This window comes from Oryctolagus cuniculus, chromosome 4 (genome assembly GCF_051225735.1).
Source record: "Oryctolagus cuniculus isolate XC-2025 breed Fujian yellow rabbit chromosome 4, ASM5122573v1, whole genome shotgun sequence".
Lineage (NCBI taxonomy): Eukaryota > Metazoa > Chordata > Mammalia > Lagomorpha > Leporidae > Oryctolagus > Oryctolagus cuniculus.
In genome coordinates this window covers 3,338,709-3,365,118 of record NC_142870.1, presented here as the reverse complement: position 1 = coordinate 3,365,118, position 26,410 = coordinate 3,338,709, and the positions used below count along the sequence as shown (strand labels likewise).

General features: G+C 64.5%; 1 protein-coding gene across 1 annotated transcript in view; it reads left to right on the top strand.

The window, feature by feature from the left end:
* The window catches only part of UMODL1 (uromodulin like 1), a 53,726-nt gene extending 27,704 nt beyond the window's left edge, over positions 1 to 26,022 (top strand). Inside the window, exons 9-22 of the mRNA XM_089330508.1 lie at positions 413 to 525; positions 2,170 to 2,389; positions 10,956 to 11,093; positions 11,830 to 12,429; positions 13,480 to 13,743; positions 15,955 to 16,067; positions 18,088 to 18,301; positions 19,358 to 19,495; positions 19,910 to 20,151; positions 23,360 to 23,505; positions 23,945 to 24,181; positions 24,312 to 24,471; positions 24,969 to 25,053; positions 25,635 to 26,022. Of these exons, the coding sequence (XP_089186634.1) occupies positions 413 to 525; positions 2,170 to 2,389; positions 10,956 to 11,093; positions 11,830 to 12,429; positions 13,480 to 13,743; positions 15,955 to 16,067; positions 18,088 to 18,301; positions 19,358 to 19,495; positions 19,910 to 20,151; positions 23,360 to 23,505; positions 23,945 to 24,181; positions 24,312 to 24,471; positions 24,969 to 25,053; positions 25,635 to 25,816 (2,852 nt within the window). The 3' untranslated portion in view covers positions 25,817 to 26,022. The remainder of the gene's footprint in view (positions 1 to 412; positions 526 to 2,169; positions 2,390 to 10,955; positions 11,094 to 11,829; positions 12,430 to 13,479; positions 13,744 to 15,954; positions 16,068 to 18,087; positions 18,302 to 19,357; positions 19,496 to 19,909; positions 20,152 to 23,359; positions 23,506 to 23,944; positions 24,182 to 24,311; positions 24,472 to 24,968; positions 25,054 to 25,634) is intronic.
* Positions 26,023 to 26,410: the final 388 nt, after the last annotated feature.

Genomic DNA, 26,410 nt, shown 5'->3' with positions numbered 1-26,410 from the left:
AGTGCAAAGACCTGGAAAGTTTCAGGAAAAACCGGACGGGGGCCACCCTCCCGGGGCCTGTCTGGGCCCACCTTGTGTGGCCATGAACAAGGGGGAGGGGAGCAGCCCCCCCCCCCGAAGTGATTGTGGGAGGGGCTTTTGCAGCACGTGTGCTCGAGGTGCGTCTCAGTTCCCGCGGGCGTGGGCCGTGTGGTTCGTCCCTCGTCCCTCGGTGTCCCGGTCCCAGCCACGCGTGTGTGCTGTGCGGGGTGCGTCCCGTGCTCTGCCAGAGATGCACACGTCGCTTCCCTCCTCGGTCTGGTCTGAGATTCATGCCTCGGTCAGTTGTTTTAAAAGCAACGTCTGCACGAAGCGCTGGCTCTTTGGGAACCAGCCCGGAAGGGTTCGGCTCCCCTGTGCTCTCGCCCCTCAGAGGCCCGGGTGTTCGGCGTCACGGTCAGGATCCTGAACCGCAACCTGACAGAGCAGCTGCAGAACCGCAGCAGCGGGGAGTACCGGGCCTTCTCGCGGCAGCTGCTGCATGAGGTACAGACCCCGTTCTCGGTGTCCTGAGCGAGGACCGCAAACACGCCGGCTCCGCTCTGCGGCGGCTGCAGCCTCAGGCGGGGGGTGCAGACCGGGCAGTAATTATGCGAAAGCGCCCGACACTGGGCCGTCCTGGGCCATACCGCGCGACCCGGCCCCGGCGTGTGTCCCACGTGCGCGCATGGCCTTGGCGTAGCTCCGCCAGTGGAGCGTTTCCCAGGAGTCGTGGCAGCCATGCCTCCCTTGCAGTGAGAGGGAGCTGTCACCGCGTGGCCTGGGGGAACGGAGCCAGGTCCCACACTATCCATCCCCCAGCGGATCGAGAGCCGTGACTTCCTAAACCGCCAGGAATTATAAAGAGCGTGAGGTTTTATGTTTCCTGCAAACCAGGCGGTTAGCCACAGAGCGGTGGGTGCTGGCGGATTCCTGGACACAGGACACAAGATTCCTGGACGGAGACAGAGGACGTGTGAGTCACGGCACAGCAGGCAGCACGAGCGCCACGTTGGACTGGCTCTGGCTCCCGCGTCCCATGGATGTGGGTGGTGCTCACGTGTGGGCTGCCCCAAGCCGGGACCCTCATCTTCTCTAACTGGCCTCGGGAAGCGCTGCCTGAACCCCGCCCCAGAGGGGGACGCTGGCTCACTGGCCCTGGGCTCCCGAGGGAGCCACAGTCCTCCCCTCCCGAGGTTGCTCATTATATGAGGGGCTTCAACAGCTCACGGAAAAATGGAATTCAAAGATAAGTTCGGTTCAAAAAATTTTTTAAAAAGATTTATTTAAAAGAGTTAGAGAGAGAGAGAGAGAGAGAGAGAGAGAGAGATCAAGGCTGGGCCAGGCTGAAGCCAGGAGCCAGGCGCTCCACTCTGGTCTCCCACATGGGTGCAGGGGCCCAAGGACTTGGCTCGTCCTCCGCTGCCTTCCCAGGCACGTTAGCAGGGAGCGGGAGCAGCCAGGACTGGAACTGATGCTCGTAGAATGCCAGCGTCCCAGGCAGCCGCTTAACCCGCCCTGCCACAACAGCGGCCCTGGTTCAGAGATCTTGGAATCCAGGTGTGGCTTTTTCGTAACGCACACACCCTCATGAACAAGCACCCTCGGAGAGAGACTGCGGGACTGAAGGCAGACGGGGCTTGTACCTGGGAGACGCGTGGACACGAGAGCCCTGTGCAGGGGTGGGGTGTGAGGTCTCCGAATCCCCTCTGCGGGTGCTATTCCCTGAGCCTGCAGGGGCCGAGCTGGGCTCACCCAGGTGCCTGGCTCTGTGCTTTCTAAGGCGAAGACACGGCCCCAGACAGCCATGGGGGTCCTGGGGTCCTGGGGGTCCGTCTGCCAATCATCCAGGTCTTTCTGTCTCTCACGGGCGTGCACACAGTCGACACCCCGGGAGGACGGCTCCTCGCATGCTGCGGGTCTGGGAGGCTGATGGCAGTGGCCACGGTGATTTCTCCAGCAGTGGCCAGGCCGGGCTCCAGAGCCTGACTGGGGGCCGTGAGCCTTGGGGCAGGGTGGGGGGCTGCTGGGTCCTCTTCTTGATGGCAGGGCGGTGGAGTGACCTCTGCCCCCCACTCAGGGCTGCATCCACAGTGGCTCGGCAGACGGGGACACCTGCTCCGCCTGACGCTCGGGCCCTCCCCTCGGCAGGTGGAGAAGTCCTTCCCGCCGGCAGTGTCCGACCTGCACCGACGGGGCAAGCTCAGGATGCGGCTCGTGGCCCTCCAGGCGGGGAGTGTGGTGGCCAAGCTCAGACTGGCTGTGCAGGACCCCGAGTTTCCAGTGGGTGTCTCCACGCTGACCCCCATGCTGGGGCCCCTGTGGGCGAGCTCAGTGTTCCAGATCGACCAGCAGGGGACGCAGGTGCAAGGTACGGCTCTCTGTCCCCTCTGCACCGCAGGATGCCCCATCCTCCCCAAAGCCCCCCGGGGGTCTTTCCTTCATTCCTAAGGATAAAGCAAGGGAGTACAAACCTCCCGGGAACCAGCAGGCAGAGGGCGCCCCGCAAAGCACAGGGGGCTGGGGCCGCCTCCCCTGGGACGGTGCCCCTGGCTCTCACAGGCCCTGACGCAGGGTGAACGGGGCTGGGGGTCCAGCCCCGGGGAGGGGAGGGGGGGAGGGCATTGCCCCTTCTGGTGTTTCCTTTCGCCTGGTGTTGCCTTGAAGACGAGGTAGGAGAGAGGCAGGGGGCAGCGCTCACGTCTGAGGATGGCCTGACTGTCCCCTGCTGGCCCTGCGGGCGCACACAGCCTCCATCTGGGAGGGCAGTCATCTCCTCTGAGCCGGTCGCTGTCCCCTCCCAGAAGTGCCGGGAAGCCCTGCCTGGAGAGCCCCTGCCTGCTCAGCCTGGGGTCGCTCTGTTCCTGCAGGGGTGGGGCTGCTGTGACCCCTGCACTGGGGGGGGCTGTCTGTCTGGGGTCACTCTGTTCCTGCAGGGGCGGGGCTGTTGTGACCCTGCACCTGGGGGGCCCTGCCTGCCTGGGGTCGCTCTGTTCCTGCAGGGGTGGGGCTGCTGCTGTGACCCCTGCACCTGGGGGGCCCTGCCTGCCTGGGGTCGCTCTGTTCCTGTGGGGGGAGGCTGCTGCTGTGACCCCTGCACCCGGGGGGCCCCATCTGTCTGGGGTCGCTCTGTTCCTGCAGGGGCGGGGCTGCTGTGACCCTGTGCACGGGGGAGGGCTGCCTGCCTGGGGTCACTCTGTTCCTGCGGGGGGGGGGGGACTGCTGCTGTGACCCCTGCACCAGGGTGCCCTGCCTTCCTGGGCTGCAGGACTGAGGGCAGGCAGGGGTTGGGGCCCTGGAGGTAGGGTCCCGAGACCACACCCTTGGATGGGTGCAGCCCAGTCCTGCCCCAGCACTTACCTGCCTGCCCTCCTACCTCCCCCGACAGGCCCGGTGTGGAGAGGGCTTGCTGTGTCAGAGCCATGCACAGCTGTGTCCACCTGGACGCCCAGATGTGGTCTTAGAAGAAAGATCTCTGTAGTGTAGTTGGGGTACGGATCTCAGGGTGAGACCATACTGCCGTGGGGTGCACGTCCACGGACAGGCATCCTTATAGACACAGACACAGGGAGAAGTGACAACCAAGGCAGGACTGGAGCCATGTGGCCACGACCTCCTGGGGCCACAGAGGCTGGGAGAGGCAAGAAGGTCCCCCAGAGCCCCCAAGGGATGATCCTGCCCACACTTTGATGTTGGACTGCGGGGTCCCCAGAGCTGCAGGGGGAAGCAATTCAGGACCTCAAGCGGCCCGGTGTGTGCTGATGTGTGACGGCCGCCCGGGACAGACGCAGACAGCAGGCCCTGCGTTCCTGACGTTGAGGGAGTGAGACGTGCAGGTCCCCAGGCCCCAGGAAGCTGCCGAGGCCCCTGGAGGTGGTGACGCCCGCCGAGCTCCGGTACTTCCAGCTGGCGCCTGTGGGAGGCTCTGGCGCAGGGATGAGAGGCCCCAGGCCGTTGTTGCCGGGGTGGGGGGTGGTGGCCCAGCTGGGGTCTGCCGACCCCATTCTTGTTGGTTCCCTGCACATCAGGGCCGGGGAGACCTCTGTGGGGCAGGACGGCACCCGACGGGGCAGTAGGAGGCAGGGGCCCCTCCCGTCCCCGTGAGGGCCTCCACCATCAGGGGCAGTGGGAGAGGAACACAAACAGGTGTGCAAACAGCCGCCCCCACGCCCCCACAACCACGTCCCCGTGCCCCGCGCCCCCACGCACCACGCCCCCAAGCCCCCACGCACCACGCCCCCCGCCCCCACGCACGCCTCCAGCGCCCCCACGCCCCCATGCCCCCTGCGCCCCCACGCACCACGCCCCCAAACCCCCACGCACCACGCCCCCACGCACCACATCCCCACGCAGCAGGAGCTCCCGGGGAGGAGCGTGCGGGCTCTGGGGCTGGCAGGGTGTGGGGAGCAACCTGGACTAGACTAAGTTACTCGAATTAAGACTTATTCTATGCATCTGCTCTCCCACTGTGGGGAGCAACTCGGACTATACTGTTACTGGAATTAAGACTTATTCTATGCATCTGCTCTCCCACAATATGGCGCTGGGAGAGGAGAAAACAGCTTCTACCCAGCTGCCTCCAGTTCAACCAATAAACAGTAGGACTTGCTCCTGATTGGAGGAGAGCAGCGTACTCGGCGTGTGGGCAGCCGAGTTGGGATTGGCGGAGGAGGACTATAAAGGAGGAGAGAGACGGCATGCACCAGGAACATCTAAGGGGAACATCTAAGGGGAACGCCTGTGCAGCCCCCCAGAGAGCCGGCCGGCGGAGTGCCACTCCCCTGCGGAAGTGGGGAATGCGGCCAGGGGGAACTGCCCTTCCACGGAGGTGGAAGGGATAGTAGCCAACCCGGGAAGAACCAGCAGCAAACCCGGGGAAGGCCGAGCAGACGAAAGAACAGCGCAGGGTCTTGTGTTGCTCCTCCACGAAGAGGGGGAGCGACATAATGGTGCCGTGACTCGGATATGAAGCCTAGGCAGGGTCCTGTGTCGTTCCTCCACGAAGAGGGGGAGCGACATAATGGTGCCGTGACTCGGATAGGAAACCTGACTCGGATAGGAAACTTAGGACGGATATGAAACTTAGGAGGGAAGAAACGGGAAGAAGCAGGAAAATACCGGAGAGAGAGACTAGCGAAGAGCCTAGGGAAAAGCCGGACGAGAAAGGTGCCGGAAGAAGCTATTGAAAGCCTAGGCATAGACTTGGATATGGACTGTGGGAAAGAAGTTAGGATTGAAAGCGAAAGTGAAAGCTTTCATAGACTCGGATGCGGACTATGGCGGGGAAGCTAGGAGATTGAAAGCGAAAGTGAAACCTGGAGGAGGCTTGGACTCGGATACGGACTGTGGGGAGAAGCCAGGAGAAATGAGAGGAATATTGTTGGAAGAAAACTTAAGGAAACATACCGGGTAGAGAAAAATGTTAGGGAGGATGAAGCCGCGAGTGCAGGCCAAGCCATCTTGGAATTCTTCAAGTCACCCCGGGGAGCAAGAGGCGAAGATCTGGAACCAGAGGCAGAGACGTGGGCCGCCAGGATTCGCCAGGTTAGTCCGGGGAACTTGGACTGAATGCCGGTGGTGGCGGAAACATTCGCGAAAGCCGCCGCGTGCAGAGAGAGCACGGGGCGTTGGCGCGAGGCCGTGGTGCGGGCGCGAAGTGCGTGGAGACCGCGGAGCGTGCGCGCAGAGCCGGGAACCCGCCGGCGGGGCGAGGCGCCAGGAAGCCGCGCAGAGCTGTGAAGCCGCCGCGGGGCGGGCGCCGGCGGGGCGAGGAGCCGGGAAGCTGCGCAGATGAGAGAGGCGCGGGCTGAAGCGGCTCAGCCGGAAAGCTGCCGAGAAGCAGCCTCGGGGCGGGCGCAGCCGGGAAGCCGCGGGGATAAGAATGAGAGCGGGAAGCCGCAGGGATAAGAGAAACAGAAGTTTAGAAGTAAAGTGAGAAAAATAGGAATGCTGGAAGATAGAAGTAAAATGGGAGAAATAGGAATGCCCGGAGATAGAGAAATAGAGAAATAAAAAGGCCTCCCTACAACACTGCAATGTGAGAGCTTGGATTCGGTCTGCCTAATCAAGTGAGGCGATGAGCACCTGCGGGCAGCTAGCAGCTTATGCGCCGCAGGTCACCGAAGACAGGCACGAATTAACATCAGTAAGGCTTCCCCACAATGTAACAATTAGGAGGCTTGGATTCGGTCTGCCTGATTTAAGGCGGTAAGCGCCAGCAAGCAGCTCGACCAGAGTATGAGCTGCAGGTCACCGAAGATAGGCACGAACCAACACTAATAAGTCTCCCCCACAATAAGGCAATGAGAAGGCTTGGATTCGGTTTGCCTGATAGAGCTTGTAAGCCCCTGCGGGCAGAGCAGAGCATGCGCTGCAGGGCACCGAACACAGGCACGCATCAGCGCCTAAAAACCTCCTCACAACATGGCGAAGAGAGGACCCGGATTCGGTTTGCCTGATTGATAGGACTTGTAAGAACCTGTGGCAACTCTAGCAAGCAGAGCAGAGTGTGTGCCACGGGGCACCGAAGACAGGCGCGTATCAACGCCAAAAAATAAAAAGAAAGGGGGATCTGTGGGGAGCAACCTGGACTAGACTAAGTTACTCGAATTAAGACTTATTCTATGCATCTGCTCTCCCACTGTGGGGAGCAACTCGGACTATACTGTTACTGGAATTAAGACTTATTCTATGCATCTGCTCTCCCACAATATGGCGCTGGGAGAGGAGAAAACAGCTTCTACCCAGCTGCCTCCAGTTCAACCAATAAACAGTAGGACTTGCTCCTGATTGGAGGAGAGCAGCGTACTCGGCGTGTGGGCAGCCGAGTTGGGATTGGCGGAGGAGGACTATAAAGGAGGAGAGAGACGGCATGCACCAGGAACATCTAAGGGGAACATCTAAGGGGAACGCCTGTGCAGCCCCCCAGAGAGCCGGCCGGCGGAGTGCCACTCCCCTGCGGAAGTGGGGAATGCGGCCAGGGGGAACTGCCCTTCCACGGAGGTGGAAGGGATAGTAGCCAACCCGGGAAGAACCAGCAGCAAACCCGGGGAAGGCCGAGCAGACGAAAGAACAGCGCAGGGTCTTGTGTTGCTCCTCCACGAAGAGGGGGAGCGACATAATGGTGCCGTGACTCGGATATGAAGCCTAGGCAGGGTCCTGTGTCGTTCCTCCACGAAGAGGGGGAGCGACATAATGGTGCCGTGACTCGGATAGGAAACCTGACTCGGATAGGAAACTTAGGACGGATATGAAACTTAGGAGGGAAGAAACGGGAAGAAGCAGGAAAATACCGGAGAGAGAGACTAGCGAAGAGCCTAGGGAAAAGCCGGACGAGAAAGGTGCCGGAAGAAGCTATTGAAAGCCTAGGCATAGACTTGGATATGGACTGTGGGAAAGAAGTTAGGATTGAAAGCGAAAGTGAAAGCTTTCATAGACTCGGATGCGGACTATGGCGGGGAAGCTAGGAGATTGAAAGCGAAAGTGAAACCTGGAGGAGGCTTGGACTCGGATACGGACTGTGGGGAGAAGCCAGGAGAAATGAGAGGAATATTGTTGGAAGAAAACTTAAGGAAACATACCGGGTAGAGAAAAATGTTAGGGAGGATGAAGCCGCGAGTGCAGGCCAAGCCATCTTGGAATTCTTCAAGTCACCCCGGGGAGCAAGAGGCGAAGATCTGGAACCAGAGGCAGAGACGTGGGCCGCCAGGATTCGCCAGGTTAGTCCGGGGAACTTGGACTGAATGCCGGTGGTGGCGGAAACATTCGCGAAAGCCGCCGCGTGCAGAGAGAGCACGGGGCGTTGGCGCGAGGCCGTGGTGCGGGCGCGAAGTGCGTGGAGACCGCGGAGCGTGCGCGCAGAGCCGGGAACCCGCCGGCGGGGCGAGGCGCCAGGAAGCCGCGCAGAGCTGTGAAGCCGCCGCGGGGCGGGCGCCGGCGGGGCGAGGAGCCGGGAAGCTGCGCAGATGAGAGAGGCGCGGGCTGAAGCGGCTCAGCCGGAAAGCTGCCGAGAAGCAGCCTCGGGGCGGGCGCAGCCGGGAAGCCGCGGGGATAAGAATGAGAGCGGGAAGCCGCAGGGATAAGAGAAACAGAAGTTTAGAAGTAAAGTGAGAAAAATAGGAATGCTGGAAGATAGAAGTAAAATGGGAGAAATAGGAATGCCCGGAGATAGAGAAATAGAGAAATAAAAAGGCCTCCCTACAACACTGCAATGTGAGAGCTTGGATTCGGTCTGCCTAATCAAGTGAGGCGATGAGCACCTGCGGGCAGCTAGCAGCTTATGCGCCGCAGGTCACCGAAGACAGGCACGAATTAACATCAGTAAGGCTTCCCCACAATGTAACAATTAGGAGGCTTGGATTCGGTCTGCCTGATTTAAGGCGGTAAGCGCCAGCAAGCAGCTCGACCAGAGTATGAGCTGCAGGTCACCGAAGATAGGCACGAACCAACACTAATAAGTCTCCCCCACAATAAGGCAATGAGAAGGCTTGGATTCGGTTTGCCTGATAGAGCTTGTAAGCCCCTGCGGGCAGAGCAGAGCATGCGCTGCAGGGCACCGAACACAGGCACGCATCAGCGCCTAAAAACCTCCTCACAACATGGCGAAGAGAGGACCCGGATTCGGTTTGCCTGATTGATAGGACTTGTAAGAACCTGTGGCAACTCTAGCAAGCAGAGCAGAGTGTGTGCCACGGGGCACCGAAGACAGGCGCGTATCAACGCCAAAAAATAAAAAGAAAGGGGGATCTGTGGGGAGCAACCTGGACTAGACTAAGTTACTCGAATTAAGACTTATTCTATGCATCTGCTCTCCCACTGTGGGGAGCAACTCGGACTATACTGTTACTGGAATTAAGACTTATTCTATGCATCTGCTCTCCCACAATATGGCGCTGGGAGAGGAGAAAACAGCTTCTACCCAGCTGCCTCCAGTTCAACCAATAAACAGTAGGACTTGCTCCTGATTGGAGGAGAGCAGCGTACTCGGCGTGTGGGCAGCCGAGTTGGGATTGGCGGAGGAGGACTATAAAGGAGGAGAGAGACGGCATGCACCAGGAACATCTAAGGGGAACATCTAAGGGGAACGCCTGTGCAGCCCCCCAGAGAGCCGGCCGGCGGAGTGCCACTCCCCTGCGGAAGTGGGGAATGCGGCCAGGGGGAACTGCCCTTCCACGGAGGTGGAAGGGATAGTAGCCAACCCGGGAAGAACCAGCAGCAAACCCGGGGAAGGCCGAGCAGACGAAAGAACAGCGCAGGGTCTTGTGTTGCTCCTCCACGAAGAGGGGGAGCGACATAATGGTGCCGTGACTCGGATATGAAGCCTAGGCAGGGTCCTGTGTCGTTCCTCCACGAAGAGGGGGAGCGACACAGGGGGCAGTCCTGTGCTTGGACCCCTGCCTGACAGTTGAGGCCGAGGGAGCCTGTGACCTCGTGGGGCCTTAGGCCGGCCGTCCTAGGGGCCAGGGCTTCCCCGAGTGGGCCCCCCCTGCCCAACCCTCAGCCCTGTCCAGCCCAGCGGCACACACAGTGCCCAGGCCGTGCCGGCTGCACACATCCCCGCCTCTTCCTGCCAGCCGGTCCCGGCTAACGTGAGACGAAATGAGACCATGTGCTTTCCTCTGCTGAGGCAGTGAGTCACCGTGCACCAGAAGTAGACGCCAGGTGCTTGGTGGTGTGAGCAGATGTCCGCACTGGAGCCTCTGCCGTCCTCCACGGCCTCCTGCCCAGCTGGCCCGGGCCCAGACCCGGCCTTGCGTCTCCCTGGGCAGCTGGAATGCCCTGGCAGAACCGTGCCCGGCCGCAGCAGCTCCCTGCAGGCGCACGCCCAGTGTCACCGCTCCCCTCAGCAGCTGCTTCCATGAAGCCCCCTGACCGAGACCCCACACAGCAGGGCCTCTGAGCTCTTTTTGCACAAAACTGAGCTTGACCCGTATCCAGCTCCCCCCCCCCCCCAGTGGCCCTCCTCTGCCTACTGGGCTGGGGCAGCCGTTCCTGGGCCCCTCTACCTGCAGCGCCACAGGGGCCTGTGCAGAAGACCCTCCTGCCTGACCCCGGCCCAGGGGCCTGGTTCAGAGTCCCCCTGGCCAGCGAGCTCCAGCTGCGTGGCCGTGGCCCGGGACTTCCCTGAGGGCGGGACAGGGGTGAGCCGTAGGACCAGGCCTGGGCAGGAGGACGGCCACGGGTCGGGCTGCGAGAACCCCGCCCCCATCTCCAATTCCTCCCAGCCCCAGCCGCAGCTGAGACCCGCGTTCCCTGAGGTTTAATTCGTGCACACTGTCCGGGCTGTGCCAGAGTCCTGGGAACTGTGGGGACCTTGGAGCACGTGGAGGATGGGCTGGGGGTCCCAGTGGGTGGGAGCAGAGAGGAGGGGGCGGGAGGAGAGGGGAGTGCTGATCCTGACGAATTTTCTGTCCTGGAGTTTGGCCCATGGACAGGCCCTGCCCGTTCCTGGGAAGCGGTGGGGCCGCTTGGGCTCGTGGGGACGGAGCGATGGCAGCGCCAGCAGGCTTGGGAGCCAGGGGGGCGGCGTTACAGCAGGGGGCTGGCGGCCAGGGCTGCTGGTGGCAGGCCGGGTGTCGGGGGGGGGTGGGACCAGGTGCTCAGGTGCCACTGGGCCCCCTGGAGCTCACGCACTTCCCCCGCCCCCGGCTCAGCCTCCTGTTTCTGGGTTGCATCCGGGGAAGAGGGCACATCGGAGAAGGGCGAGGGGTCTCGGCTGTTCGGGTTTGGGGACAGAGAATGAGAGGGCACAGCCCCACCTGTGGCTGCCACAGAGACTCACATGTCCTAATGTGGGAGGGGGGCCCCGCGGGGGTGGGGCTGATGCCCTGCCTCTGCCTCTGCCTCTGCCCCGGAGGGTGGGTGGTCTGTGCCCGGCCGTTGGCTGCTCGGCCGCTGCTGTTCTCTGCCTGGTCCGTCTCTCTCGTCTCTCCCCGCAGACTGGGACGAGTGTGCCGACAGCTCGGAGCATGACTGCTCGCCGGCCGCCCGCTGCCTCAACCTCGAGGGCTCCTACACCTGCCAGTGCCGCACGGCCAGGGACGCCAACCCCTCCCGGGCCGGCCGGGCCTGCCAGGGTGCGTGCCCCACCCCGGGGACCTGGGGTGGGCACGGCCCCCTTCCCTCAGGAATGGTCTGGTTTTAGCTTCTTTTAGAAGCAGGTGAGAGCCGTGGGTAAGGACGGGGCAGCAGCGAGCCCAGCCTGCACTCTGCTCTCCTTATCCTCGTGCAATTGTAAAATAGAATCTTTTAATAGACTTTTTTCCCAAGGAATTCAGGGGCCCACGAAGACTGGTAGCTTAACAACATCAAGCCCCAGAGGTGGAATTCTGGGTGTGCCCAGGACAAGGCCCCGGCTGGCCGGCCATGTCTGCCCCGGTGGGGGCTGCCCGGGGTTCCGAGCTGAGAAGCAGCAGGAGGCCGTGACTGATGGACTAGCCAAGTCTGCAGCTGATTGGCCATGTCTGCCTGGGTGCTGGTGGGGAGGGAGGAGGTGGTTAGGCCCTGCTCGGGGAAGAAGAGGGGCACTGGAGAACCAACCCAAGAGACTGACTCTCGCCTCCTGCCTCCTGTCCCCCAGCAAGCCCCTGAGAGCAACCAGGAGAAGCCCCGCACAGAGCCCAAACTGGGGAGACATTGTCCTAGCCCCAGGCCCTGACGGCTGAACTGCCCGCCTGTGGGAGCCCAGGCCCACCTGTGGGAGCCCAGCCCCGCCTGGCTCCCTGGCCTCAGGGTCTCAGCTTACCCCTTCATCACTGAGCAAACGTGCGCTGCGTCCATGGGACCTGGACAGCCTGTGTCTGTGTCTTGCAGGTGACCTGGTGAGCCCCCCGGGAACTGTGCTGTCTGCAGCGGCCGCGGTCACAGCCCCAGCTCCGGGCACAGGAACAGCAGCCCTCGAGCCAGAGATGCCCGCCTTGTCCCCCAGCCCCGGGCACCTGTGGGGCACCGTGGCGGCAGGCCCGGCCCAGCCCTCAGGGCTTGGGCCCAGCACAGAGGGCAGCGGCGTAACTGGGCAGGACAAGGAACGCTGGAACAGCACGGGGCCTGGTGTGTTGGAGGCAGAGCCCAGTGCAGCCCCGGGCCCGGGGCTGGGCCAGCGGAACACCACCCAGGTGGCCAGCGCCGCCGCCTCCTCTGGGGCTCCCACTCCAGCCCACATCTCCATCCCGGGGGCCACAAGTGGTCTGCTGGACTCCCCCAGAGCGTTCCTGGGAGCCCTCACCGTGGAGCCACTGTCCGGGGCCACCCCCACCGAGGACCCCACCGGCCACGTCATGTGGCACAGCAACCTCCCCACGTGGGAGGCGCCTCTGAACCCCACGTGGCTGCCGGAAGAGGACCCTGGGCTCCCCCACGCCCCAGACCCACCACGGACCCCCACCCCGGCGTCTCTGAGGACCCCGGGCTGCAGTGAGTACCAGGCACTGGGACCCCGCCAGGAGCCCCGCCGTCCGAGTGAGCGCAGGCGCAGGGCCTCTCTGCTCTCAGGTGCAGAGCGGGGGGCACCCGGCTGGGTAGGGAGAGGGCACTGCCCCGCCCCGTCTGGGCCCCCTCCTCCCCTTCACAAGCTCCTTGTTTGCAGCGGCTGGGGCAGGAGCCAGGTGGACCCCGGGCGCGCACGTGTGGCCCTCTCAGCAGCAGTGGCCCTGGCTGCTGGGCACCCCGGCTGTGCCGCACCCCCAGTCGTGCTGTGTCCCTAGCGCTGCTGTGCCCACGTCGTGCTGTGTCCCTAGCGCTGCTGTGCCCCCGTCGTGCTGTGTCCCTAGCGCTGCTGTGCCCACGTCGTGCTGTGTCCCTAGCGCTGCTGTGCCCCCGTCGTGCTGTGTCCCTAGCGCTGCTGTGCCCCCGTTCGTGCTGTGTCCCTAGCGCTGCTGTGCCGCACCCCCGTTCGTGCTGTGTCCCTAGCGCTGCTGTGCCCAGCCCGTGCCACCTCCCTAGCAGATCCGCGTTGTGTGCAGAGGGTGCGGCCCCTTCGGGAGAGTCCAGTGTAGGAAACGGGCCCTCGTGGTCCTGCAGGGGCCACGCTGGCGGCTCTGCCCCGAGCTCGCGGAGCTGCCGGCCCCGGCTGTGCGAGCTCCCTTCTTTGCTGCGCAGCACAGGTCAGCTGACCTCTGACCTCTCACACCCCTGGGGCCGGTGTTGTCCTGGCTGCGGACATCCCTGTGAGGGCGGCTCCCCGGCCTGCGCTGTCACCCAGGGTGAGGGGCGGGGCAGCCCTGATGAGGAAGGGCCCAGGACCTGCCCAAGAGGCCTCATTTCTGGGGGTCCAGGGACCTCAGGGTGTCTTTGAGCCACCCTAGGAACCATCTCCCAAAGGCCCCGGGGCGTCCCGGCTTAAGGGGTGCGGGGCCCCACTGAGGTGTGCGGCAGGTGACCGGGGCCGGCATCACCTGCAGCCCGCCCTGTCCTCCCTGGACACGAACGAGGCTTCTCCACTGTAACCCGGTGTTTGTGCTCCAGTCCCAGGCCCTGTCCCCATCGAACGGGTCACAGTCTCCAACGTGAGCGGCTCCGGCTTCCACCTGGCCTGGGTGGCGAGTCTCGCCCTGCGCCCCACCTTCCAGCTCACCCTGAGCTCCGCGCCGAGCCCCGCTGTCAGCCTGGAGACGCAGGGCACCAGCGTGGCGCTGTCAGGGCTGCAGCCGGGCCTTGTGCACCTGGTGGAGCTCGTGGCCAAAGCCTGCGGGAAGGAAGGCGGCAGGGCGCGGCTGAAAGTGAGGACAGGTAATGCCCTCCGGGGGCCCCACCCTCTGCTCTTGGCCGGCGGGGGGAGAGGGCGGGGAAGACCTCCCACGGGCCGGCCGAGTCAGAGAGCTGCGTTTATCTGGAGGCCGCTGGGGTTCTGGTTTCTTCTCCACGGTCGGCGCGTCCAGCTCCCTTTACTGGGTGCACTCAGGCCGGCTGGAGGCAGGGAGGTGGCGTCGCAGAGGGAGCCCGGGCCGCCCACCCAGGTCTGCACCAGAACGCCGGTGCCCCACCCTGTGGTGTTGATCTTGAGCTATGTCCCCCCCGCCCTGCCACTCTCAGTGGACTTGGCCTGCAGGAGGCCGGCGGTAAGCAGCTGGACAGGCAGCTGGAGCCCTGTGAGTGCCCGCCGCAGCCTGTGCTGGTGTCGGAATCGAGCGACGCCTGTCACGGGTGGACCCAGGCGGGCAGGAGCTGCAAGTCCTGCAAGTCCTCTCTCCTCATTAGCATGGCTACCTGGCCATTTTCGCCGTCCCAACGTCTGTCTATTTATTTACTTTTGTTTAATTTCAAACGTAAAGAGGGAGAGAAAGAGAGAGAAAGAGAGAGAGAGAGAGATCTCCCATCTGCTGGTTCATTCCCTAAATGCCTGCAACAGCCAGGACTGAACCAGGCCAAGGCCAGGAGACCCGCATTCGGGCCTGGTTTCCTGCATGGGTGCGGGAGGGAGCCCTCGCCTGTGACCCTCCAGGGCACACATCAGCAGACAGCCGGGAGTGGGAGTGGAGCTGGGACTTGAACCCAGGCCCCCTGAGGCGGGACACGGGCACCCCAAGCAGCATGTATCCCTGTGCCTGGGTACCTGGGCACTTTCTTAATGAGCCACCTGCAAAGGGGGTGCCCGACCTGCAGGCGAGTCCTCGCCGCTCAGCCGACTTCCCAGGCCTTGGGAGCGCTGGTCCCCGGCTTGGGGTGCGCCCTCCGCGGGGGGCAGCTGAAGGTGGCCTTCTGGGGTGCAGTGAGGACAGCTTCGAGTTTTTGTTGATGTCCTCTAAGGAGCAAAGGGGCCCCAGCTGGGAAATTGAAGAGGAAGCCGTGTGTGTGGCGCTGGTGGCACAAGGTCACGGTGAGCTGCAGGGTGGGAGGCTGCTGGCGGCCGGCCGGTCCACCGCGGGCTCAGAAAGCAGAGCCGGGCGTCTGAGGCCTCGCCTGCTCTGCAGGGGTGACGGGCGGTGTGAGCGCGTGACCCCGCACCTGGACAGGGGTGTGGCTGCTCTCGCCCGCCCTGGCCCTGGTGGCTTTTAGGCCAGGTTGCTCGTGCCAACTACCGTGACTTGGGCCAATTCGGCGCAGGGACAGCAGGACGTGGGTGTGAGGTTCATCCAGGGAAGAGAGGTGGGATGGCTGAGTGGTTTGTCTCAAGCTGAGCTAGAAGTTCTTGGTGCTGGGGGGTGCGGGCAGACTCTGAGCCCCCAGGTCTTTCTCCCTCCTGGCGCATGGCAGGTGCTGCGTGGATGTAGGGAGAGGGAAGGACTGGCCGAGGACACAGCTGCGTGCAGAAGCCAGGCGCAATGCCAGAGATTCCGGGACCACATTCGTGTCCCACGAGCCCCTAGAAAGCTCATGTGTGGGAAAAGGGTTCAGAGGGAGGAGGCCGGGGCCGGAGCAGGGGGAGCCTGAGCGGCAGGGAGGCGGGGAGGAGAGCTCTCGACAGGAGCTCAGGCAGCAGCAGGGCGGTTAGCCCGGGACAGCCAGTTCACACCTGGGCCCTGGTTAGCCTGGGACAGCCGGTTCACACCTGGGCCCTGGTTAGCCTGGGACAGCCGGTTCACACCTGGGCCCTGGTTAGCCCGGGGCAGCCGGTTCACACCCGGACCCTGGTTAGCCCGGGACAGCCGGTTCACACCTGGGTTCTGGTGTTGTTAGGCAGTGGTGCCGCCCTACCCATTCAGAGTTGCCCAAGCTTGCTGGGAAGGTGGCCGGACACCCTGTGCACGCGTGGCAGCCATGAGAGAGGAGGCTGCACGGCGGGGGAGCCCGGGGAGCTGAGCTGGTTCTGCAGCCATGGAAGGTTCCCCCTCTGGCGCAGGCTTGTTGGGGGCCCCCTGGGGTCTGGTGGACTGTGTCTGGGGTGCTGGGGGCTCAGGTCGGCCTTGGTTTCTTGTTCTCCCTGGGCCCCATGGGAGATGGAGCTGGTGGGGGCAGCCCAATGCCCCACCCTTGCCAACGTGCTTATGCCTGACCCTGCAGCGGCCCAGAAACTCCGCGGCCAGGCGAGGATCACCGGCGTCAGCTACTCAGAGCGCCTGGGCAACGCCAGCAGCCAGGAGCACCGGGACTTCCTGCAGCTGTTCCTCACTGCGGTGAGTGTCCTTTCTCGGAAAGGACGGAGGGCGGGGGCGGATGGTGGGTGGAGTTCTAAATGTGCCCAGCCAGGGCGGACAGGAAGCCCCTCCCCTGCTTAAAAAAGAGTTTAAAGACCGAGATGGACCTCACATCCTGTCGCGTGCACACCTTGAAGTGCACTGTCAGAGGCTGAGACTTGTGCGACGTCGTGTGACCATCAGCACGCTCTCATTCCTCCTGCCCACCCCCCCCACCCCCCCCCCGTGGAGGCTGTGCAGCAGACAGAAGCCTCCCGCTGCCCCTCCCCGGCCCCGGCCTCGATCTCCTCCCGCCCTGGGCTCTGTGTGGAGCCTGCTGGCGCCTCCCGCTCAGCGTGGTTCCAAGGCTGCTCCACACTCAGCAGGCGTGGGTGTCACGGCTGCGTGGCCCCGCCCGTTCCGCGGGAGACCCGCTGTTGGCCGTCCCTCACGGAGGGGCGCTCGGGACGGCTCTGCTTCCCTCCTGAGCCGTGCGGCCAGGATCCTCCGCCCCCTGCTTTCCTGTGCTCCTAGCCCCGCGGTGCCGAGGGGTGGACAGGCGCTACGACAGAGCAACAGGTGCTGGTTGTGATGGTGGCGTGCTGCTTTCTGAGATGTAGACCACGCACTTGTCATACCCAGTGATCTGGCTTCATAGTGGAAATCTCACACTTTAGCTTTTCCCGGGTCTGGGAGGTGGTTTGGTCTTTTTTCTCATCTTAAGGTACAGCATAGGGAGAGTTTGGCAGCGCCACCTGGGGGTGGGGTGTGGCAGTGCAGCGATGCTCCCTCTGCTTCCTGGTTGAGGGCACACTGCTGCCCCGGAGCTGTCCAGCGGCGGCCCCCCTAGCATCTGGGGACCGGCCTCAGCCTCCCCTGGGAGTCCCATGTCCTGGCCCAGGGTGTGCATTCCCAGCGGTGTCGGGGTGTGAAGGTGTGGCTCGCTGTCTCCCTTAGGTTCCGTGGCAGTTTACAGAAGGTTAAGAGGCAGCTGCTGCTGTCAGCCATGGGGTGGCGCCATTTTCACCCCAAGTTTCAGCATGAGTCTTTCTTCTTGAAACGGTACCCCCTTTGCCAGTTTTGGGGTTGCGGGTTTTCTGCTTGCCTGGGATCTCAGAAGAGCAGGTGGTGGTGCCACTCTGGGACATTGGGACAAGTCTGGGGAGGTGAGGGTTAATGTGGCACCAGGTTCCTGGGGAGCACTGCCTTGACACTGCCTGGAAATGGAGCAGGGGCCGGCGTCGTGGTGCAGTGGGTAAGGCCGCTGTCTGCAGTGCCGGCCTCCCATACGGGCGCCAGTTCGACTCCCAGCTGCTCCACTTCCCATCCAGCTCTCTGCTGTGGCCTGGGAAAGCAGTGGAGGATGGCCCAAGTCCTTGGGCCCCTGCACGCACGTGGGAGACCCGGAAGAAGCTCCTGGCTTCGGATCAGCACAGCTCTGACCATTTCAGCCATTTGAGGCGTGAACCAGCGGATGGAAGACCTCTCTCTCTCTCTCTGCCTCTGCCTTTCAAATAAATAAAAATACTTAAAAAAGAAGTGAAATGAAGAATGACATAAACGAGAGAGAGAGAGAGAGAGAGAAAGGCTGATGGTTAGAATGGCATTGTAGCAGCCATTAGATGGAGCCAACCAAAGGCAGCTGGGGGTCTCTCTGGACCTCTCTGGGGTGACAATGGACTTGCTCCACTTGGGTGGCCGGGGGTGGGGAGCACGTCCCCGAGTCTGTGTCCTGAGCCGCCCTCCGCACCTCCCAGTCTTTCTCGGGGACAAACCCGGGAGGCGCGCTTCATAGCAGGGCTCAGCATTGCCCGGACTGTCTCATCGGAAGATCGCGCGTGTTTCTGGGCATTTTCGCCACTGTGGCTGGTGTGGAATAACACGGCGCGTGATGGCGACAGACCCACAGTGAGGCTTCGAGGGGCGGGGCTGCCCGTGGCGTCCACCGCCTCAGGGAGGAGCAGACTCTGGGGGGTGGGAGCCGCCCTAGGCAGCTCTGCTCACGGCCGTGCCTCCGCAGGTGCAGGGCTCCTTGCCGGCCGCGCTGCGCCAGCAGCTGGACGCGGGCGGGCTCAGGCTGGAGGTGACCAGCGTCGGCAACGGCAGCGTCGTGGTGCAGTTTAACTTGCTGATCGTCGCGGACCTGGAGGTGGGGGCGGTGTCTGCGGCGTTCCTGGCCGCCTTGCACAACGCGGCTGCACTGGAGGTGGCCGCAGCTGACACCTTCCTACAGGGTAGGTGGGGACGGGCCCTGGACGGGGAGGCGGTGGGCGCCCGGCGGCTGCCCCGGCTCTGACGGCTGGGCCCTGATGTGCCTCCTCTCGGGCGTTCCCGGGCGTGAGACAGGGCCCTCCTTGTCTCTGCTGTCTAAGGGTTTAGGATTGAAAGGGCCCCGCCCTCCGCACCTACTCTTCTGCATGGAGGGCAGGTGTGTGACCCCCCACAGACCCCCCCCCACGCCCACTCTCCAGGAGGTCCTGGGAAAACAACTGAGAGGAGAAGCGGGCAATTCAGACTCTCGTCTTACGTCACGATGATCGACTCACAGTTACAAGTCTGAAAAATGAAGACTTTTTTTTAAAAGGATTTATTTACTTGAAAGTCAGAGAGTTACACAGAGAGAGAAGGAGACGCAGAGAGAGAGAGAGAGAGAGAGAGAGAGAGAGAGAGGTCTTCCATGCCGGTTCACTCCCCAGATGGCTGCAACGGCTGGAGCTGCACTGATCCGAAGCCAGGAGCCAGGAGCCTTTTCCAGGTCTCCCACGTGGGTGCAGGGGCCCAAGCACTTGGGCCATCCTCCACTGCTTTCCCAGGCCACAGCAGAGAGCTGGATTGGAAGTGGAGCAGCCGGGACTTGAACCAGCACCCACAGGGGCTGCCAGGGTTGCAGGCAGTGGCTTCCCCCACTGCACCACGGCCCCGGCCCCTCAGCCCGTGTCGTAAAGACCAGGGGGAGATACACGGGGTTGGCGCTCCGGGCCGCGCTCTTCCATTCGGGCAGTGAGTCTGCTCCACCCTCAGCCACGTCACCGGTGAAGACAGAGGGCGGGGCGGGAGGGCCTGAACCGGGGCTGGAACCCCGGTTGCAGCAGGGGAGCCGTGGGGGCTGCTGGTCCCCTGGCCGCCTGGGAAAGCAGGGGTGACCCCGCCCAGGGCCAGCCAGGGGCCCAGACGCCCCCTTCCTGAACCGCCCTACAGACACACGTGTGTCTTGACGGCCACAGTGGGAGCCCCCGCGTCTGCTCGCGTCTGCCGGGCCACAGCGCTGTGCTGTTCTCTGGGTGTCACAGATTTCGACGAGTGTGCGAGCGGGGAGGACGACTGTGTGCCGGGGGCGGCCTGCACCAACACCCTCGGCTCCTTCTCCTGCGGCTGCGAGGGAGGGGCCCTCGGCGTCCCCATAGAGTATGCCGGAAGACCCTGTGCAGGTGAGGCCTTGGGCCCTCTCCCACCTCGCTGTCCGGTGTTCTCGGCCCTGTGAACCAGGGAGGTCAGCGTCCTGCCGAGCCCCGGGCACGTGTGTGCACACGTGTGCATGTCATCCGTGTGCATTGTGTGTGCACATACGTGCGCATCTGTGCGTGTGCACTGTGCAATATATACGTGTGTACACACGCACATGTGTGCATTGCGTGTATCTGTGCGTACGCATGTTTATGCACGCGGTATGCCTACGTGCACACATGTATGTATGCATGTATGTGCATGTGAACGAGTGTGTGGTGTATGTTCGTCCATACATGTGCATTGTGCACCCTGCATGTGTGTGCATGTGCAGCAGGCCCCCATGCTGGTCCCAGCCACAGACCCACGCTTGGCCTCTGTCTCCGTGTGCCCTGCAGGTGCCTCCCCCGGCCCCGCGCCCCAGGCCCCGCCCCCGCGGCTGAGCCTGAGCGGCGCGGTCAGCGTGCTCTGCGAGATGGAGAGGGTGGCCGTCGCCGTGCAGAGGCGCTTCCTGCAGCAGGAGGCCATCCCCGAGGCCGCCCTGTACCTGGGACAGCCCTCCTGCAACGTCAGCGCCCGCAACCACAGCCACGTGCTCCTGGTGGCCGGCTGGAGCGAGTGCGGGACCCTCGTGCAGAGCGTAAGAACCGGGGCGCACACGTGGGCATGCCCCTGGGACCTCATACAGAATGTAAGGCCCGGGACGCACACGCGGGCACACCCCTGGGGACCTCATACAGAGCTAAGAACCGAGCCGCACACGCGGGCACACCCCTGGGACCTCATACAGAGCTAAGAACTGGGGTGCATACGTGGGCACGCCCCTGGGGACCCTCGTGCAGAGCTAAGAACTGGGGTGCACACGTGGGCACGCCCCTGGGACCTCATACAGAATGTAAGGCCTGGGCCGCACACGCGGGCACGCCTCTGGGACCTCATACAGAGCTAAGAACTGGGACGCACACGCGGGCACACCCCTGGGGACCCTCGTGCAGAGCGTAAGAACCGGGACGCACACGCGGGCACGCCCCTGGGACCTCATACAGAATGTAAGGCCCGGGGTGCACATGCGGGCACACCCCTGGGAACCTCATATAGAATGTAAGGCCTGGGCACACACGCGGGCACACCCCTGGGACCTCATACAGAATGTAAGGCCCGGGCCGCACACGCAGGCATACCCCTGGGACCTCATACAGAGCTAAGAACCAGGGTGCACATGCGGGCATGCCCCTGGGGACCCTCGTGCAGAGCTAAGGCCTGGGACACACACGCGGGCACACCCTTGGGGACCTCACGCAGAGGTAAGAACCAGGGCGCACACGCGGGCACGCCCCTGGGACCTCATACAGAATGTAAGGCCTGGGGTGCACACGCGGGCATGCCCCTGGGGACCTCATGCAGAGCGTAAGGCCCGGGACGCACACACGGGCATGCCCCTGGGGGCAGGGAGGGTCTGCCCCGGGCCCGCAGCCCAAGGTCTCTGCTCTGAGCAGGGAAGCAGGCAAGCGAGTCCAAAGCAAAGGGCCTGGGGCAGCCTCAGAGTCAGGGCTGACGGGGTGGGGGGGTGGGAAAGCCGGGGGTGGGGTCATGTGTGAGTGCGTGGACGCCTGCGTGTGGGCATGTTTCTCCGTGTGCACCCGTGTGTACATGTGTGTGGATGGCTATGTGTGTGACTGTGAGTAAGCTTGCATGCATGAACGTGTGTGTGAGTTTGTGTAGGTGACAGTGTGTGTGTTAAGCATGTGTGAATGTTATTTGTTAATAGGAGTGTGTGTATGGTGCGTGTGTGCATGTGTGTGGCGTGCAGTGTGTGTAAGGAGTGTGCATGGGTGTGGTGTGTGCGTGTAAGAGGTGTGTGCATGCATGCATGTATCTGTGCATGTAAGTGTGTGTGTGTGTGTGTGTAAGGGATGTGTGTGTAAGGGATGTGTGTATTGGTGGGAGGCAGGTGGCGCCAGTCTCAGCCCCATGGAGGACTGTGGTCCTGTCCAGCGTCCACTTTGCCCAGGCTCTGAAGGGCCTGGAGGCTGGGGGTGGAGGGAAGCCCCTTGGGCTGGGGCCTGGCAGCCCCATGTGCAGGACCTGCCCGTCAGTCCTTGGCCCTGGGGTCACTTTGGGTGTCTGTGGGCTGTGGCTCCCTGGGCCTGCGCTGGGGGGAGGAGACACCAGCACCTGCACCTCTGTGAGTCCAGTCCTGGGCGGGGCCGGCCCCTGCCCATGCAGCCGGGGTGGGGTGAGGGGCTACCAGACTCCCCGGGGGCCCCCACTGATGGGGGCTTGTCCTGCAGCGAAGGCCCAGACGGGTGCAGCCGGGGACCTGCGGGCAGGGCTGGATCGGGGAGGGCAGAGCCGGCAGGGAGCTCAGCGTGGTCTGTCTGAGTGGTTCAGGCTGTCTGGCTGCTGGCCCTTGGTCCGGCCTTCTTGGAGGAGTGGGCCTGGGGGGCTGGGGCTGGGGTAGACTCAGGGAGCTGCACCTGCACGAGATGAGCGCTTCCCGAGCAGGGCAGGACCACGGGCCCCGGCTTCTGCCCCAGAGGCTCCTGGGAGCAACCCAGGCCTTGTTTCCTGGGGAAGGGGTGGGGAGGGGCAGTGCCCCGCAGTCCCCCCATGGATGTGCGTGGGCTGCATGACCTGGGCACAGCCCCAGGGACGCCAGGCCCCCAGCACCTTGGGCCAGACGCGGTTGTCCACTATTAGGGAGGGCGTAGGCCCAGCACAGCAGATGGGGTGCAGGCTGAGGACCAGCCCTGTCCCCGGGCTCTGCTTCCAGAGGGGCCTCAGGGCGCGGGGTTGGATGCTTGCTCAGAGGGGCGGGGGACGCAGCGGGCACAGGGTGGGCCTGGGGACGGATGAGAAGGACATCCCTGGACAGTGGCGGCAGGGCAGCCGCAGGGGCGGCTGGGGCGTCCCAGAGTGAGGGTCAGCGCAGAAGTGGCAGCGGCTGTCACGGGCCTCTGTCCAGCGAGTCCCCTCAGCGAGTCCACTGGGCGGACGGGACCAACGCCCGTGTGCCAGCGGCCTCAGCCGTGCCCACTGCAGCCCCTGGAACCCGCGCGGCCTGAGAGCCGCCCGCTGGGCCTCCAGACCTGGGACTCCCGGGGGGTGAGCGTTTGCCCGAGGGGCCGTTTGGAAGGGGCAGGGGGCGCAGTCGAGGCACCTGTGTGGCCCTTGTTCGCCCCTAGGGCAGTCCTGGGTCCGCTGGCCGGAGCGAGAGGGTGGCCGTGCAGGGCCGCGGCTCGGGGGTGTGAGGAGGAGGATGGAGCCTCCCCAAGTGTGCAGGCACCACGCATGCCCGGGGTCAGCATGGCCCCCAAGACGGGGGTGCCCTCGGCAAACCCCAGGTGATGATGCGGGGACCAGGGCCGTGGAGAGAAGGGGAACCCCCCCCCCCGGCCTGGGGACCACGGGGAGTCCCATCACTCCTGCCACGGCTGTCACTCCTGCCGCGGCCGCCACTCCTGCCACGGCTGTCACTCCTGCCACGGCTGTCACTCCTGCCACGGCCGCCACTCCTGCCACGGCCGTCACTCCTGCCACGGCCGTCACTCCTGCCACGGCTGTCACGCCTGCCACAGCTGCCACGGCCGCCACAGCTGCCACGGCCGCCACTCCTGCCATGGCCGTCACTCCTGCCGCGGCTGTCACTCCTGCCACGGCCGTCACGGCTCCGACTCCAGCCAGGCTGCTGGTGCCGTGCAGTGCACTCCAGGGCGCGACCACAGGGGGCGGGGGATAAGCTCAGGGGAGAATCCCTCCTGCCCCTCCCGCGGCGGCCTTGGCGGGGTCCACAGCGGGGTCGGGGACCTCAGGGGCCTGGGGCTCACGCGGGCCCCGTGTGTGCGCAGAACATGACGGACACGGTGGTGAGGACCACGCTGAGGAGCGACCTGTCCCCGGAGGGCGTCATCCACCACCTGAAGATCCTAAGCCCCATCCACTGCACCTTCCGGAACCACCTGCTGACGTCCTCGGGCCACAGCCCCGAGTGGGGGTGAGGGCAGCCGCGGCCGTGCACGGCCTTGTCGGGCAGATTCACTCATCTATCTGAAAGGCAGAGTTAGAGGCAGAAAGACTAGGGGGAGAGAGAGAGGCAGGGGAGGGAGGGAGAAGAGAGACAGGTCTCCACCCACTGCTTCACTCCCCAGGTGGTCGCACTCGGTCTGAAGCCAGGAGCCAGGAGCTTCTCGGGTCTCCCACGCGGGTGCAGGGGTCCCAGCACGTGGGCCATCTTCTGCTGCCCTCCCAGGCCATAGCAGAGAGCTGGGTGGGAAGTGGAGCAGCCGGGACTTGAACCAGTGCCCCTGTGGGATGCCGGCGCTGCAGGCGGTGGCCTGTCCCACAGCGCTGGCCCTGGGTTCCTGCTTTGGGAGGGGGACGGTGGCACGCAGGAGGCAGGCTGCTGAGCGGCGCGCCCTACCCCCCCCCCCCAGGGTCTACACCATCGTGGAGGACCTCCACGGCGCGGGGAGCTTTGTCACCGAGATGCAGCTGTTTGTTGGGGAGTCGCCCATCCCCCAGAATCACAGCGTGTCTGCCAGCGCCGACGTCACCATCGCCGTGGGGCTCTACACCCAGAAAAGCGACCTCAAGGTGGTGCTGACCGAGTGCTGGGCGACCCCGTCGAGCAACGCGTGGGACCCGCTCACCTTTGGTTTCATTAACAACAGGTAGGGGCTCGGGGGGCCCGGGGCTCCGGCAGAGGCTGGCGTGGGCCTGGGTCTTCGGGGACTGGGGAGGGGGCCGGCGCAGGTGCACGCCCCTGCGGGGACCCTCAGGGGCCGCGTGCCCTCTGCCCAGCTGCCCGGTGCCCAACACCTACACCCGCGTCATCGAGAACGGCGACTCCCACAAGGCGCAGTTCAAGCTCCGGCTCTTCTCCTTCATCAACACCTCCCTCGTGTACCTGCACTGCCAGCTGCGCGTGTGCCTGGAGGCGCCCGGAGCCACGTGCAAGATAGTGAGTGTCCACGCACTGGCCGCGGGGCCCCGGCTGTCGCTCTGTCCGCCAGCGTCCGGGGCCCGTGTGGCGGACCTGGCGTGAGCAGCCCTGGGGAGGGGACCCGAGGGAGCCCGGGGGGCACTCCGGGGTCATCGGGGGGCCCTGCCTCGCTGCCGCCCCCTCCCGCCACTTGCTGAGCACAGTCAAGGCCTCCTGCCCACGGCGGCCATGGCTCCGAGAGACACGTGGTTAAGCCACCGCGTCTGTCCGAGGACGGGGCAGGGCGCCAGGCTCACACCTGGACGGTGTAGACTTGGCGTCGCCCGCAGAGCCTGCCCGTGGGCTCGAGAGCCCCGGCAACCACGGGCGCGTGGCAGCCGGCTGGGGCTAGCGCTCTCCGGTGAGCAGGAGTTGTCCCCTGTGCAGAGTGGACGCACGCAGGCCCGTGCGACGGCGGCTCGGCGCCTGCGGCCACTGTTCCGCTCACTTCAAGTTTCTCTCCTGCACAAAAACAGAACTGCAACGAGCTGCGCGTGCTGAGAAGTGGCGAGGTCTCTGAGGTGCACCTGGCGTCCTGGGGGCCCCTCGTGCGCTCTGAGGGTGAGCGGACCACCGCGGGAGGCGGCTGAGGCTGCACCGGCCCCGTCCACCAGCAGGGGGAGCAGCTCCTCCCAATCGCGGGCAGAGGCGGCTATAGCTCAGAGTCCACCGGGCGCCCCCTGCAGGCGGCATGCAGTTCGCAGTGCCCAGTCCCGGAGCAGGGTCAGTCCTTACCCCAGGCTGCAGACGACCAGACCGCCTTCGAGGGGTCAAGGGCAGGTGTCACAGCCAACGCGGCAGCGTGTTCGGCTACCCGGTCCAAAGGCAGCGAAGTTTTCTGACAGTGCCCAGATAGGCGGAGTGGACGCTTCAGAGGACCGGGCTCAAGTTGCAGGCCGTGTGCTGCCCAGGCCGGAGCCGGGGTCAGGCCCCTCCCTCCAGCCGTCACTGGGCACCTGGGCTGTGTCCACCCCACAGACGGCAGGGCTGTGGCCGTGTGTGTGTGTGTGTGTGCAGGGGCTATCGGGGCCCCTGTTTGCAACTCTGGGGCCTACAGTGCCCCGCGTCTTCACTGTGCCGTCTGTGGAGGTCGGTGCTGGCCCGGCCTGGGCACACCTCTCACCATGCCCGTCGTCCTGCAGGTGCGCCGGCAGAGCCCGCGTCGGGCCTGGGGGCCGGCTACGTGGTCCTCATCGTGGCGGGCGTCCTCGCGGGGGTGGCCGGGGCGGCTGCCTTTCTGATCGTGCGCTCCCAGACGATGACGGGAAAATACAGCTTCCGGCTCCAGCCGGACACCCTGAGCTACCGGGCGTTCAGCGACTAGGAGGTCCCAGCTGGGCCGCAGGTGGGTGAGGGGTGAGGGAGCCCGGGGCCCTGCGGCGATGCCCGGGACAGACCTGCATGTGCTGCGGTTCCGGTCCCCTTCCCGCAGACGTGTACTCACTTCCTGAGACAGCCCCGCGCCCGGGGCAGAGGGCAGAAGGCAGAGGGCAGAGGGCAGTGGGCAGTGGGCAGATGGCAGAGGGCAGAGGGCAGAGGGCAGAGGGCAGTGGGCAGTGGGCAGTGGGCAGATGGCAGAGGGCAGTGGGCAGAGGGCAGAGGGCAGTGGGCAGTGGGCAGATGGCAGAGGGCAGTGGGCAGATGGCAGAGGGCAGAGGGCAGTGGGCAGTGGGCAGAGGGCAGAGGGCAGAGGGCAGAGGGCAGTGGGCAGAGGGCAGAGGGCAGTGGGCAGAGGGCAGAGGGCAGAGGGCAGAGGGCAGTGGGCAGATGGCAGAGGGCAGAGGGCAGTGGGCAGTGGGCAGAGGGCAGAGGGCAGTGGGCAGATGGCAGTGGGCAGAGGGCAGTGGGCAGTGGGCAGAGGGCAGAGGGCAGTGGGCTCCACGGGTTCGCACTGCAGGGCCGGGGCCCAGGCACCCCC